At 36.1% G+C, this 16303-nt stretch overlaps 1 protein-coding gene across 1 annotated transcript in view; it reads left to right on the top strand.

Moving 5' to 3' along the window:
- Positions 1–13689: 13689 nt before the first annotated feature.
- LOC106330545 overlaps positions 13690–16303 on the top strand; it is a 6972-nt gene continuing 4358 nt past the window's right edge. The window contains exons 1-3 of the mRNA XM_013768997.1: positions 13690–14044; positions 14133–14557; positions 14624–14823. Coding sequence (XP_013624451.1) covers positions 13690–14044; positions 14133–14557; positions 14624–14823 — 980 coding nt within the window. The remainder of the gene's footprint in view (positions 14045–14132; positions 14558–14623; positions 14824–16303) is intronic.

Below are 16303 nucleotides of genomic sequence, written 5' to 3'. Positions count from 1 at the left end.
CAAGAGAATGGAAGGGTCTCGCCTCGTATACTCCAAGACAACTGAATAATATGTCTGTGGAGCAGCTCTACACCAACTCTGTGCCAAACTACTACTTCTGGTGCCATGACCGTCACTGCTTCAACAGTCCATGAAATCCGATTTTCTCATTAAGCTCTCGTACTCGATAGCTTTCCGGTTTGTTTTTGGATAACACTGCACAACAACACACTACAAGAAAACACGCCACATTCCGACGGCATTCTGACGGACGTCACTTTCGTCGGTTTCTTCTGATGAAATTCCGACGAGAAACCGACGAACCATATATTTTGTGTTCGTCGGTATTTCGTCGAAAATTTTCGACGAAATATCCGACAAAATTCGACGGACATTTTGACAGTTAAGAACTCCGATGACTTACCGACGAAAATATTCCGACGCCCATATTGACCGTTCGGATTCCGACAAAATTCCGACGGAGAAATTTGACCGTTTTAGAAATCCGATGCATTTCCGACAAAATTCCGACGGAAATTTTTTTGACCGTTCGAATTCCTACGAAATTCCGACGGACATTTTTTTGACCGTTTGGATTCCGACGGAATTCTAACGAAATATTTGACCGTTTAACAATTCCGACTAATTTCCGACTAATTTTGTTATGTTTGTCGGAATTCGGTCGGAAATCTGTCGGAGTGTCGCATGAACATTTCCTATAAATGCGACCTCCCCACACCACATTTCCCTCGTTCATTCTTTTTTCTCTTTTCGCTCTCTACAAATCCGAAAAATAATTATGTCTTATGGAAATTATCATCGATCGTGGATGGATAAACCACATTTGGATCCAAACACCAATTTGCTTACGGAGGAATACATGGCAGGTATTGGCGAATTCATGGCGCTTGTTCAATGACAACCGGAAGCAAATACCGGTATGTTATGATGTCCATGCTCCTCCTGCAATAATAATAAGGTTATAAGGGAATGAGATGTTTGGACTCATTTATATATGAGAGGGTTTACACAGAGTTATAAGGTTTGGTATCTACATGGAGAAACTGGTTATGAATATAGTTGTACTAGCGAACCTCAGCCTGTGGTTAGATTAGAAGAACCAAGGACGGAATTAGATTACGGTGTAGGTACTGAGCAAATGGTAAATGATCATTATAGAGGGGAAGAACCCAATGCAGAATCTAGGAGATTTTTTGACATGTTGGATGCAGGAAAACAACCTTTGTACAAAGGTTGTCGAGATGGTCATTCACCCTTATCATCTGCAACTAGATTGATGGGTATTAAGACAGATTATAATTTGGCTGAAGAGTACGTGGATGCGATTGCTGATTTCGTTAAAGGTGTTCTACCAGAGGATAATTTAGCACCGAGTTCATACTTTAAGGTTCAGAAACTGGTAGCGGGTATTGATTTACCGTATCAGGTGATAGATGTATGCATCGACAACTGCATGATCTATTGGAGAGCGGATGAGAACCGGGATAGATGCAAATTTTGTGGGAAACCTCGTTATCAGCAAACAAAGGGAAGAGTTTCAGTGCCATTCAAAAGGATGTGGTATTTGCCTTTGACAGAAAGACTGAAGAGGTTATATCAGTCTGAACGCACAGCCCAACCAATGAGATGGCATGCAGAGCACTCCACAGATGGTCAGATTAGACATCCTTCAGATGCAAAAGCTTGGAAACATTTTCAATCAACATATCCAGAATTTGCCCAAGAGAGAAGAAATATTTATCTTGGATATCACTTGATGTGTTTCTTCAGCCACTGATATATGAGTTGCAACAACTATGGGCGGATGGTGCTGAGACATACGATGTTTCGTGCAAAGAAAACTTTCGGATGCGGGCAGTACTTATGTGAACAATAAGTGATTTTCCAGCATATGGGATGTTATCTGGATGGACAACACATGGGAGGCTATCATGTCCACATTGTCAAGATAACACAGATGCTTTCCAGCTAAAACACGGAAGGAAAACATGTTGGTTTGACTGTCACAGAAGATTTCTACCACCCGATCATCCATACCGTAGAAGCAGGACTTTGTTTACGAAGAACAAGAAGGTGTTTGACAGTTCACCAGAAGAAATTAGTGGAAAAAAATTGTCGGAGCAGTTAAGGGATTTTGGTGCAGATAGGACGCAGACATTGGTGGACATGAAAATATTCGAATCGACACTGTTGGAGAACTACACAATTGGCATAAAAAGAGAATTTTTTTGGATCTGCCATATTGGGAGGATCATCTGTTGCAGCATAATTTAGAAGTCATGCACATTGAGAAGAACTTTTTCGACAATCTGATGAACACAATTCTTAACTTCCAAGGTAAAACGAAGGATAATTTGAAGTGAAGACTGGATTTAGTAGATATTTGTGATCGTTCTGAACTTCACGTTGATGAGAACGGTGCGGCTTCCTTTCCCATATACCGGTTGGCTGCAGCTGCAAAGGAGGAGTTCTTTGATTGGATTACAGATAAAGTGATATTTCCAGATGGTTATGCGTCAAATTTGCATAACAGCGTTGACAAAAGTGAAGAAAAATTTACTGGCTTGAAGAGTTATGATTGTCATGTAATGATGCAGCACCTCCTTCCGTTTTGTTTTTCCGCACTATTGCCACAAAATGTTCATGAAGCAATTGCAGGCATTTTATATTTTAATATTTTAATTGGTTATCAATTCAATTAATTTATTATGTTTTGTAGGTACTTATAAATGTTTTTTTTCTTTATATATGTATCCAGGGATAAGTGCTTTCTTCCGTGATTTATGCACTAGATCCGTCACCGCGGATGGTATTAGTAATTTAAAGGATAACATACCCGTGAGCATGTGTAACCTCAAAAAGATATTTCCTCCTTCGTTTTTTGATGTAATGGAACATCTTGCTATTCATCTCGCAAGAGAATTGGAACTTGGTGGTCATGTACAATACCGATGGATGTATCTTTTTGAGCGTTTTATGCACCATCTGAAGGATTAAAAATTTAAGCAAGGTGGAAGGCTCAATAGTCGCACACGTGATCAATGAGGAAACAACAAACTTTGCTGAAAACTACTTTCCATCAGAAGTGCAGACAAAAAACGGAAACCTTTTCGGCATGATGATGGAGGGCAAAGGGCAACATATTATGTTACTGTTCCAAACATGTTCAGGGAAATTGGACGACTTAGTGAAAAACCAAAGAGGCAAAAACTTACTGAGAGGGAACACGCTCATTTGCATACATATTTGCTCACCAACTGTGAAGATCTTCTAAAATATGAGGTAAATAATTTTATTTCATTTAAAAGGTCATATTGTTTATTAAATTTTATTTGTAGATTAATTAATGACATCACTTTTGTATAGTATTTATATGGCAGAGCTGCGGTTGACTTACATACACGCCACAGAAGAGGAGCTTCAACAACTCAGACATGAAGGATTCGCCGTTTGGCTTCTTAATTATGTGAGTGTACATGTACAAAAAATTAGTTATATATTTAATGAAATAATTTATCACCGCTATGACCACTGACATGTTTTATTTATAGGTGACTGAAGGTTTGGCTAGAGGGGAAGTGTTCGATGATTGGATACTCGAATTTGTGCGGGGACCAAACTATGTGGTCAAATCATATCCAAAATATACAACTCGAGGATATGCATTCTGAAGGGAAGGCCATTCAAAGAAAACTTATGATGCTGGTGTTTTGTCTTCATCCGGGGACGATGTGTACTACGGCAACATACAAGATATTTTGGAAATTCAGTATCCCGGTATGGTTGGGTTGCGGTGTATTGTATTCTGTTGTGATTGGTATGACAACACTCCAGATCGAGGGGTGGAAACTGATACATTTGGTGTTACATCGGTTCATTCGCGAAGAAAACTTCAATATTATGATCCTTTCATTCTCGCTTCAAGCATATCAGGTATTTCAATATATTTATTTAAATAATAATGGTTTAATAATATGTATATTTCTCACTGCCCGTCACTTTTCTTCCGTCAGAATTCCATCGGAATAAACACGAATAAACGCGAATATCGACGGAAGAAAAGTGACGCGTCTATTCCGAAGTTTATCCCGACGGAATTCACGTTGATAAAACGTTTTTATAATTATTGATATATATAAAACGTTTTAATTTTTGGTAAAATGTATATTTCTATTTTTAGAATTATAATTATTTATATATATTTTTTATTTACATTTTATAAAACGTTTTTATAATTTTTAATATATATAAAACGTTTTAATTTTTGGTAAAAATTATATTTAGATTTTTAGAATTATAATTATTTATATAAATTTTTTATTTACATAAAAACTTTTTGTATATGTGAAATATATTTATAAAACGTTTTTATAATTTTTAATATATATAAAACGTTTTAATTATATATATTTTTTAATATACATAAACGTTTTTACAAAGTTATAAACATTTTTGTAAAACTTATTATTTTTTTGGGATTATAAACATTTAAATGATATAAAAGTATTTTACTAGTATTAGTATATATGTTTATATGAACTTGTTACAAAATTAGAAACATTTTTTTAAGTTATATTTAGATTTTAAGAATTATAAACATTTATAATATTTTTCATTTTATATATATGACTAATTTTGTCGGATTTTATTTTGTAGGTCTGACGGTCCTGATAGACCACCAGCAACACAGCGTCGTCCCATACCCCGGAAGCGAGTTCATTCAGGGAGTAGTTCCCATTTATCGGAATCATCGCAGGAGCAAAATTTGATTCCTCCTCCTGCAGCTCCACCTCGGGATCCATCTACTCGATATGAGCCCGGTGTCATGCCAGTTGCGACATTGGTTCGACAACCTGGTCGAGATCATCTCAAGATGCTCCATCCCCAACCACTAGGATATACTACGTGGTAACTTTTCTCTTCTTTTTTTTTTAATATAATCTTTGTTTTTTTTTCATTTTTTAACTTAATCTTTGATTTTTTTTAAGGTTCAACAAGTCACACAATGACATTACTGTCTGCATTAATGCAATGATGTATTCCATGCTCCGCAAAGGATACAAGACCTACAGTGTGATGCCTTCCCAAGAAAAGAAGATATGGTTCCGTAATTTTGCGGTAATCTTTTAATTTTCAAAAAAAATTGTTACTTTTATTTTTTTTATTTATTTACTAATTTTGGTTTTTTTGTAGCAACAATTCAAATGGGAGTCTGGGCATACCGAAACTGTTCGTTTGGCCTTCCACGAGAAGGTCGCGGAGTCCTATACGAACCAGATATATGAGTGGAAGCAACTATGGCTCAAGGGCAAGATACCGAAGAATATCAACACCAAAGTTTGGGAGGATTTGCAAGTGCATTGGGGGAAGCAGGAGACTAAGGAAAAGTCCACCAAAAATGCAGCCAACTGCAACAGTGATCGTGGCGGGAAATGTGTTTTTGTCCACAACCTCGGGGCTTGCAGTATGTCTTCTAAGGAGGATCAGCTTGTAAGTTCTATTTATTTAAAATATATTTTTTAATATTTTTACATATTTATTGATTAACTTTGTGTTTAGGTTGAAGCAAATGGCGGTAATCCCGTTGATCATGTTGATGTCATGAGGGAAGCATATACTAACAAGAAGACAGGTGAAATTCAGGATTCTCTCATCAGAGATGTCATTGATTTGGTGCAAACCAAAAAAGCAGAACTCCTAGCTTCTCAGCCGACGAACTCTGATGACGATTCTACGGCAGCTTCCACCAACTTTTGCCGACTTCAAATCAACGAAATGGTGGAACATGTAACTTTTTAATTTTCCTTTCATTATTATTTTAATTTGATTACTAATATTTAATTTTTTCCTATATAGACGGTTCCAAAGAAAAAAGAACGTTTGGTCGGTTTGGCTCGTCGTGCGTCTTCGTGTCCTTCTTCTTCACAAACTCCATACATAGATCCCATGATCATGGAGCAGCTGCAGAACAAGGATGAGCGGATTGAAGCATTAGAGACGCAGAACGTTACAATTCTTGCGGAATTGGTGGATCAGAAGAAGACCAACAACGAGATCATTGACAAGATGAAGCGTTTGTTCCCAGACGAATTCCAATGAATTTTAGTTTTTTTTGTTTAAAAACTTGAAAATGTTTTTTTTAATTTATGTATGTTTAATAACTTGAAATTTTTTTTTTTTAATTTATGTTAAACGTTTTTGTATAATATTATTTTTAATTTCAGTTTTTATTGATTTATAAAAAAAAAAAATTAAATTATTCGAAATAATAAAAAAAAAATATTCCGATGAAACTATCTCCGTCAGAAATTTCCGACGGCAAATAACGTCGGAATATTCCGACGAACATGATGCGTCGGATATTTCCGACGAAATAGTCCGTCAGATATTTCCGACGAAATAGTCCGTCGGAGTTTTCCGACGGACTCCGACGGATAAGGGCTCTAGGAAATTCCGACGGATAAGGGCTCTCGGAAATTCTGACGGATTCAGGTGTCGTCGGAATATCGGAGTAGCTTCATCGTCGGAATTTTGTCGGACATTTTTCCGACGACGGCATCTGTCGGAAATATATTCCGACCAATTACCGACGAAACACTTCCGATGAAAAATGTTGTCGGAATATCCGTCAGAATAGTGTCTGTCGGTACTTATCGGAATTTTTTCGGAATTTGTGACGAATTTCCGACGAACTTTTTTTTCTGACTAGATATTTCCGACGACGGGTTTCGTCGGAATGTCGTCAGAATATGGCCATTCCGACGAAATTCCAACGAATATGACCTTCAGATTTCGCATGTTTCCTTGTAGTGACATCATTATCCGACCCTGATTGTTTCTGGCGGAATAGGGAACGCAAGCTATTATTTTCCCTCACAAACTCTTGAAAGAATCTTGGAAACTCTCAAGACAAATACAATTATTAGGTTCGAGATTTTCTTTCCCGCGAGCCCACATCAAAATCGGTTTTAGTATTATACAATTTTTAAGCACTTTAATTCTAAAGAGGATGATGAGTTTCCTAATCTTTTGGTCTCCTTTTTCTTTATATACAGTTTGTCAAGTACCAGTTTTGAAACTTGAAAACAATATGTTATTGTAGTTCAAGGCTCGCTCGACTCTTAACCAAACCTTCTATTCTGATTCGTCTAACGCAATCCCTATTCCATGCTACCCACAATATATATATGTTCTTTCACATCAGTGGAGCATTTATAGTTAGTTGGAACAGATGCCATTTGAAATGGTTCTCTTTTTCACAAATGTCCCTTTTACAATGTCATTTGCTGTAATTGCTTCTCCAGGTTGTGTTACCATCTTGGTTTGCTTGTCTACGCGATGCTGTCTATAATCGCATGTCATATATATTGTTGGGGAACAAAACTAACCGTTAGTTTTGTTGGATCAAGAAAAGCCATAGGCTTTTATTAAAATGTGAATTCAAAATGACGATGGGCTGGAGACCATATGACATGTCAATTAAATGAAATGGCAAGAGTGGGAGACTCCCACATCGACCAGGAAGGAGGAAATGGAGTAATATATATATGCGTCTCTATTATCATGAATTAAACAGTTCCAGGAGAAAGGATGGCTCCCCACGTGTGTGCACTGACTCTGTGCGGCCGGTTCGGTTTTGGTTTGGTCTTGGGTCTTGGCCCAAATAATTCTATTGAAATATTTCTCATCTTCTAAAGAATCCAATCAACTCAATTAAAACCCTCCTACTACCGATTAGTTATGACTTATAATAAAATATATGACACTTTGCTCACACCTTTTTTAGCAAATGAATTGGCACGTAAAACAAATACAAAAGAGTTCAAACTGATCTCTAAGCTTGTAAACATAGTATAAACTCAACTTGAACGCATCCAAACACTCAAGAATTTCAGTCATCTTTGAGAATATTTTGCACATGTGGACATAGCACACCAATGACCATCTTGTTCTTTCATGAAGTGCCGATAAACTCCTAGGACATTCTCTCAAACCAATCATAAAACATTTCATGTTATTCTACAGACACCATCTAAACCCATTAACTAGTTCATCATTAATTTTAAAGACCAGATCGAGTAAATGGATTGCATGGAAATATCTCATGCAATGCATGGCGTGGTCGCATAATTTAAATGATGCCGTCTTAAAAAAATTGTTTTATATATTTTAATTTTTCTTAAACCAAATAATATTCAAAGTGTTTTCTTGTAATGTTGAAATTTCATCAAAATCTTAATAGATTAATCTGATAGATAAAATTATGATTTGAAAACTTCTCTCTGCATTGAACATATCACCTGAGAATATCATTGCCACTGCCCAATTTGATTATAGTCTATTGGGTTTTATGTCTACTTTGATTGATAGACAAAGGAAAAATGAGATATTAGATCAACTAATTTAAACGGGGGCACTTCAACTTGGATGTAAAGCAGATAATAACGATGAGGCACCTTCTGTTTTATTTATTTTTTAAATGTAGGCTCAATTATAGGTAAATATTTCATGTCATCTTGTATCAATTCAAAGAGGCACCTTCTGTTTTTTTTTTCTTCTTTCGAGACTAATTTTTTATGAAATTATATTAAATTTAAAATGTTAAAGGTATCCCATAAAACAAAAATTATATGTGTCATCATATGCTGAAAAATCTCAAAGAAATAGACGTATCCTGGTCGAAAATGCCTTACTCGCTAACGATTATATTCGTAATATTTTTCTTAATGCCTTCTTATTTCAATACATATCTTTTGTGTTTCTTTATTTTGAGGCTTTTCTTTACTTTATTTTGAGGCTTTTCTATAGTTGCTTTTTATATTTAATTGTTGATTTTTTTGTATTATTTTTATATAATCTCTTATTATATTTAATTGTTGATTTTGTTTTATATTGAAAGTAATTAAATTCAAAGAAAGTGTTTTTTCTTGTTTAAAGGTTTTTCATAGTTTTATTTGAAAACACTTTTGACGTATCATAATAGATAAGTTTTTATTTTTGTGGTATTGGACTTTTAATAAGCTAAGATGGATCAATATCTAATTAAATGTAAAAAATAGTAGTATACATAATTTTTTTATAACGACTACTTTTATTAAACTTATGTGGAGTTTACATAATCCTTCATGAAGAGGATGAACAATTAAAATAAGTATATTGTAATAACATACAAATAAATTGTCATTCGGAATTCTAGTCTTAGCCAAAAGATCCGCCACCTAATTTATCTTTTTTCCGTCCAAATAAATGAGATATCTTCAAATATTTTCACCCACCAGCATATTTTCTTGATCCAGTTATAAGCTCCAAAGTGGATTACCATTCTTTAATATGGCTTTTTTACGGTCACTCTCAATGATTAGCATTCTATAACCCCTTATCCAACAATGATGTACCGCCATTAAAATTCTTTGATGTTCACTTTCAAACGCATTTTAAACAATCTTTTCCTGCAGCTTGAACTGATTCTTTATAACATCCATACTCATTTCTCAGAATCCAACCCGCTTCCGCTGGAATAGTTGAGTTGATGAAACTCTAGATCTACATTACATTTACTTTTTTCCTTGGTTGGGCCTTAAATGTACTTGTAAGAATTTTTTTTAAAATATTTTATATTTACGCTTATATGTATTTAATTTAGGAGACTTATTTTTACTTTTAAAATATGTGACCAATATAGCTTTCGTAATATTGTTTTATGTTTGGACATGTATATAATTAAACAATACATGATTATTGTTTTTTTTATGTATTTATAACATAATATGAAGTCCGTAGCTAAGGTGTAACATAATATGAAGTTCGTAGCTTATAACATAATAATAGCCTTGTGGTTAAGAAAACATAATAATAAGCTAAGGTGGATCAATAGCTAGTTAATTAAGAAGTTCGAAGCTTTTGTTCGTGCATTTAAAAGCAAATCTATATTATTAAAAGAAAAGTACCTATTTGAAAATGTTTTTACTTCATTAATTAAACTTCTTTTTTTTCTTGTTTTTTTCAGTTGCATTTATGAAATATCCTAAAACGAATAAAACTGCCTAATTTATTATTTGTCTTTTCAGTTACATTAATGAAATATGCTTAAATGAATTTAAACTTCCTATTTTATTGTTTGTCTTTTTCAGTTACCTTAATGAAATATCCTTAAATAAATTTGGACATAATATCATAAAATATTGAGTTGCATTTCAAATAAAAAGGTAAAGATATTTAAAATATTCTAATTAAAATATGTAAAATTTAATATAGTTATAAGGAAATGGTCAAAATAAAAAAACTACACATAAAATAATCATGATTTTTGTTAACTGGGCGGATCATTATTTATATGATATCGCACAAGAATGAAAAATTTATGTTTTTAAAATTATCTAATTAACTCTATACTGATTTTTTTTATATGATATCATACATTCGTAAAAAAATAGATAGTTTAAGATGCAAAAAAAAAATATTTACTTAATGAATATAATATGAACAAATATTACAAATACATCATTTAATAAAATAAATAATTAAAAACTAAAAATTCATATCCGTGCTGGCGCGCGGGTCAGGGTCTAGTAATTATTTTAATCCATAAATCTCGAATCAAAGCAACATATTTTTGTATCTCTTACCAATCTTTTCAAGTTGTAAAGTCATTGTATATATATAATTTTAACTATCTTCTTAATTCTTATCAGAATTTTGGGTTTCTTCTATGATTTTCATTAATGAAGTAACGTTTGATAGAGAAACATATAGTTGTTCCTAAGTGAACAATGGTTTTGGGAAGTACAAAAGAACAGCTATTAACTATTGGCCCTTTTGTCGATCATCATAGGCTCATAGCTTTTCATCTTATAATTTTTTCATCTTTAGCGTGTTCAGACTTAAGAGTACACACAAAAAATAAGATGATGACTACATAACCTGACATATTTCTATTTGTTTCATGAACTATTCTTGTTTTGGACATCATCAATCATGTCTGCTTTTGGGAGGGTACCTTCAATGGTCCTCTCAGTATTAAGTACGGCAGGTTCTTTTGATTTAGTCAGACGATCCAAACCATGTTATCTTATTGAACTTCCCCATATACGAAGAAACAAAGCAGTTGATGGCTTCATCAATTTATAGAAACCCTATATGAAGGTAGAGAGCAATCAATCAACCTTATAAATGCCATGTAAAATGACTCTTTTTGTGGAAGCTTAAGGTCATATTCTAATGGAGCAAATATAGCTTCAATTGGAGGCATGTCATCATCATCTTTTTCTGCAGCAAGGATCTTTCTTAAGGTGGATTCCGTAGCAAACTGAGAAACCATTGATGCCCTCTCCTCATTGATTTTCTTGATTTATAGATTCCGCAACACAGTTCTTATGTATAAACAAAAGGTGTTGTCTACAAAGCTCTGGCAAATTAAAACATAAAAGTGAAGAACACATGATGTAATAATTGATCCAAAACTAAGTGGCGGTAAAATTCTGAATGTAATAACTGATCCATAAACTAAGTGGCAGTAAAAATTCTGAACACTAATGCATAATATTCACGGCATAAATACACCTGAAAACTTTCATGATAATTGGCTTGTTTTTAACTAACAAAAACTTAAAAACTTAAAATTTTGGGTGAACGGAAAAAATAAACTGACATATGAAATTGAACTTCCTTAAATGAACACAAACACAAAACATACAACACAAATAACAACAAACCTTTTGAAGATCTTTCTCTCTATGTCTCTCAGACAAACTTTAACGATTTGAGTTCAGTGTGTGGTTTCCCAAACTCTCAAATCAATATCTGCATCACAATAGCGCGAAAAAAACTAATAAATCAAGCCAATACAAACAACAACAAAAAAACAAGAAAATTAAATTCAAATCGACACATAAACAACTATAAATTGTCGGTGTATAATCTATTACGCTCCACTTTCACTGTATCTGAACCATGAAGCAGAGTGATGAAGTTCCAGATGCACAGACTCATATATGCAAAGTTCCAGTCATCTTTTTAAACTAGATGATATATAGTACTTACAAACATATATAGCTTCTGAGAAAAAAATTAAAACACCATATTAGCAAACCAATAAGAGACCTTTCCAAAAAGAAAACTATTGCAAAATATGCATGTCAAGTTTTCCGACTATTTGATTCTATTACCCAAAATCACATTGCTTTACCGTATATATGTATCAATAGCTCAACGGCCAGTTATGATTTCTAGAGGCAACGCCCCAAAAAAAACCACATTGGTCTTCATTAGATGTTCCATTCATAAAGAACTCGAAGCTAGATATCTGCAAAAATAACGAAGGTTATAATTCACAACAGCAAAAACGACATTTGGAATCTCAACATTTGACTCTAAGAAAAATCAAAACGTGTAATTTTTTTTAAAAAGGAGACAAACAAAAAAAAAGGCAAATCTATGTCTCAAAATAAATGTCTCGCTTCTCTCTAGGTTAAAAAAGAAAAAAGAAAAAAAAGCACTTCTCTTTTCCGCTACTCCTCTTCTCCATCTCATTGTTTACCTCTGTACCCTCTTCACCAGCAAGGGTGGAGTTCAGTTGAAGTTGTCTCCGTTATCAGATCCGGTGGTTCTGGAGCGTGCTTGGCGGTGTCGGTGGGGTTAGAGGGCGACCCTTCTCTCTGCTAGTTTTGTCTTTGTATTCATTAACTCGCCTTCTTGTGGTCCAAATTCGACATCTCTGAAGAACACCACTTCATCAGCTCTAGGGGAGGAGACAACGGCCTTGCCGTTTGGTTTCTTTGACATAGGATCGCCGGAGACAGATCTGGCGGAGGAGACACAGGTTTTGGCGGAGGAGTCGGAGTGGAGAACCGCCTTGCCGTTTGGTTTCTTCGACGTAGGATCGTCGGAGACAGCTTTGGCGGAGGAGACACCGGTTTTGCCAGTATGTTTGATCGGTGGGGATTTGCCATCGGGTTTCATCGCGGATTCGGCTTCTTAAGAGGATTCTCTCGATTTTGATTGGAACCAAGAAATGGTGAAGAGATAGACAATTTTTTGATAAATGGATCTGGAGAAAAAAATGGTTATGAAGAAATTCAGAGGGAAAAGGTGAAATTAAGCCATAAATGGAGGCTTGATTACACAGAGATGAATCGTGTCGTTTGATCGACAATCCGTTAGAGAATTGGAAACGACGAAGAACAACACACAAAAGGATCTGGAGTTCATCGTCTCACGTTTCTAGGGTTTTTTCTCTCATTAGGCTAAACGGGCCAAGTAAATTCAAGTTAACAGATCAAAAAATTATTAGAAGCCCAACACGGAAATGGTCTGTGACATGGCAAAAAAAAAAAATTTTTATTGGCTGATTTTTGAGTCCTACGTAGACAGTATATGAGGTTCTCATTCCCCTTTTATTACTCGGTTATACTAATATTGGAAATACGACTATCTGATATAAACCTTGTGCTTGCTTTTTGGTCAGAAAAATTGTAGTATTTGGTTTGGAGTATATTATGATACGAATGTGTGGGCCTTAAGCCCATTATAGAAAAGTCGAAATATCCGACGCGACTCATTAGTTTTTTTTTTTATTACCCGCCATATAAAACCCTAATTCAATTTTCAGCTCAAGGAAGAAAACCTTGATCGTTCTCCTTCTTCTCCTACACGGTTGCCCTGTAGACTTGTTCTTTTGATTTCTTTAACGCGATGGATCGCGAAATCATGTACGACTCTGATGACGACGATATCGGGGAAGATCTAGATGACTTAAGACGCGCATGTATCGTCTCCGATTCCGATTCCAATTCTGGCGGAGTGTTGCAGTCGGATTCTGAAAACGAAGACGATTTCGAGATGCTTCGAAGCGTCAAAACCAAATTAGCTTCGTCCCCGGATCATCCGATGGGTTTATCATCACTGCCCTCTGATTCAGACAGCCAAGACGACTTCGAGATGCTTCGGAGTCTTAAGAGACAATTGGCACTTCCCATGGACCAAGAAGACGAAGATGATGAAACCCTTTTCGCTATTTGCAAGCGATTCTCTTCTTATGAAAACTCAGGTGAGCTCATTTGTGACTTGCTTGTTTGCTCTCTGTAAGGTGAAGACTTTATGATATAATGTATGTTTGTTTGATTGATGTTGTGCAGGTGTGGAAGGAACTTTGATGAATGAGTCTTCTCCCAAGCAGGTACATGCCTCGTGTAATGAACCTTCAAGCGAAATATTGAGTAGGTCTAATACTTGTGAAAGCTTTTCAGAGGATTTAGAAGCTTCCGTCGAGCCTCCTCTTACCCTAGCTTCTGCAAGTTCAAGTACTTTCCCTGAATCAGCACAAGCGTTTGTCGACGCGATCAGGAAGAACAGGGCGTATCAGAAGTTTCTTCGATCAAAACTGGGAGAAATCGAAGCGACGATTGAGAAGAACGAGAAGCTTCAGAAAGACGTTAAGATTATTGATGGTTTCGCGGTTTCTTGCAAGAGGAGGATGAAGCAGCATGCGTTTTCTCAGGGTAAAGATCCACGTTTCGAACTAATCTCAATACGAAGGCCTAGGACTCATGATAGCTCTGAGGTAAGGACATGCACTCTGATCTATTGCCCTTGTCTCTGACACTGATGGAACAATGTTTCTGTATAGGGTACTAGTGAAAAGACATCTACTTTGACGTTGGGTCCATTAGAAAATCCTTGTGTTGCAAGTTATAGGATGGCACTAGAGGAGTATCCAGTTTCAGTGTGTCGCACGAATTGGTCTGCTAAGGAGAACGAAGATCTTGCGAAAGGTCTCAGACAACAGCTTCAAGAAACACTCATTCGTGAAGCTACTGAACGGTCCAGGTACTGTATTCTCTTCCTCCTTGCTTCTTAAGTCTATAATGTTGGGCCTAATTATTAAGCCTAATGGCTCAAATAATATATGGCAAAATGTGAAAATAAATGGGTCTATGGGTTCTTATAAAAAGCCTTGTTGGCTTTAATGAAATGAAGTTAACAACATCCCACATTGGTTGGGAGAGTTGATTTTGAGGAGTATATATATGTCTTCATGACATGAGAGGTTAAACATCTCAGAGGAAGAGAGAGCTCCCCACGCGCACGCCGCCGCCGCCGTTGGGCTCGGGCTCGGGCTCGGGCTCGGGCCGGGTCTTGGGTCTTGGGTCTTGGTGAAGGGCCTCCGGCCCGATAAGAATATTCTTTTTGGACCAAGTTAAGCTCAAAGTTTTGCCATTTAATTCCCAAAAAACGACATGCATTTTATTTTAAACAACACGTAGTTCGTTTAAAAATAACACGCTGTCTCTCTTCTTGACGATAAGTTTAAACGAGAAAAGTTCTTGCGGAGGAAGTTTCGTAACGCCTCACCTCCGAGATCCTCGCGAGATTTCCGCCAACGTGCGCACGTGCGGCATTAGTTACGGAAAATGGCTCGTCTTCTCTTCTTTAAAAACTCGTCTCCTCCTTCATTTTTCTTTAAGTTTTTACGCAACAAAAATCACCAGATCCCTCAACGTAAGTCTAGAGAGTGTTTCGTAGAGTTTATAGTTCGATAGGGCGATCACGAGTGAGGCGTGATTCGTCTGCCATGGTTGTATCCTGGGACTCTATATTCGTACAGTCCCGTCTCACTAACGGAGCGAATATTTTGAGTTAAGGAAAGAGATCCTCGCGAGATTTCCGCCAACGTGCGCACGTGCGGCATTAGTTACGGAAAATGGCTCGTCTTCTCTTCTTTAAAAACTCGTCTCCTCCTTCATTTTTCTTTAAGTTTTTACGCAACAAAAATCACCAGATCCCTCAACGTAAGTCTAGAGAGTGTTTCGTAGAGTTTATAGTTCGATAGGGCGATCACGAGTGAGGCGTGATTCGTCTGCCATGGTTGTATCCTGGGACTCTATATTCGTACAGTCCCGTCTCACTAACGGAGCGAATATTTTGAGTTAAGGAAAGAGATCCTCGCGAGATTTCCGCCAACGTGCGCACGTGCGGCATTAGTTACGGAAAATGGCTCGTCTTCTCTTCTTTAAAAACTCGTCTCCTCCTTCATTTTTCTTTAAGTTTTTACGCAACAAAAATCACCAGATCCCTCAACGTAAGTCTAGAGAGTGTTTCGTAGAGTTTATAGTTCGATAGGGCGATCACGAGTGAGGCGTGATTCGTCTGCCATGGTTGTATCCTGGGACTCTATATTCGTACAGTCCCGTCTCACTAACGGAGCGAATATTTTGAGTTAAGGAAAGAGATCATATCTCGACTCCATGTCTCTTTACGAATACGATTTCTTATCGTTCTTGTATTCGTCTTTTACATTCGTTTATTT

Source organism: Brassica oleracea, chromosome C1 (genome assembly GCF_000695525.1).
Source record: "Brassica oleracea var. oleracea cultivar TO1000 chromosome C1, BOL, whole genome shotgun sequence".
NCBI lineage: Eukaryota > Viridiplantae > Streptophyta > Magnoliopsida > Brassicales > Brassicaceae > Brassica > Brassica oleracea.
The sequence above is the reverse complement of the archived record's forward strand: the minus strand, read 5'-3'. Positions and strand labels throughout refer to the sequence as shown.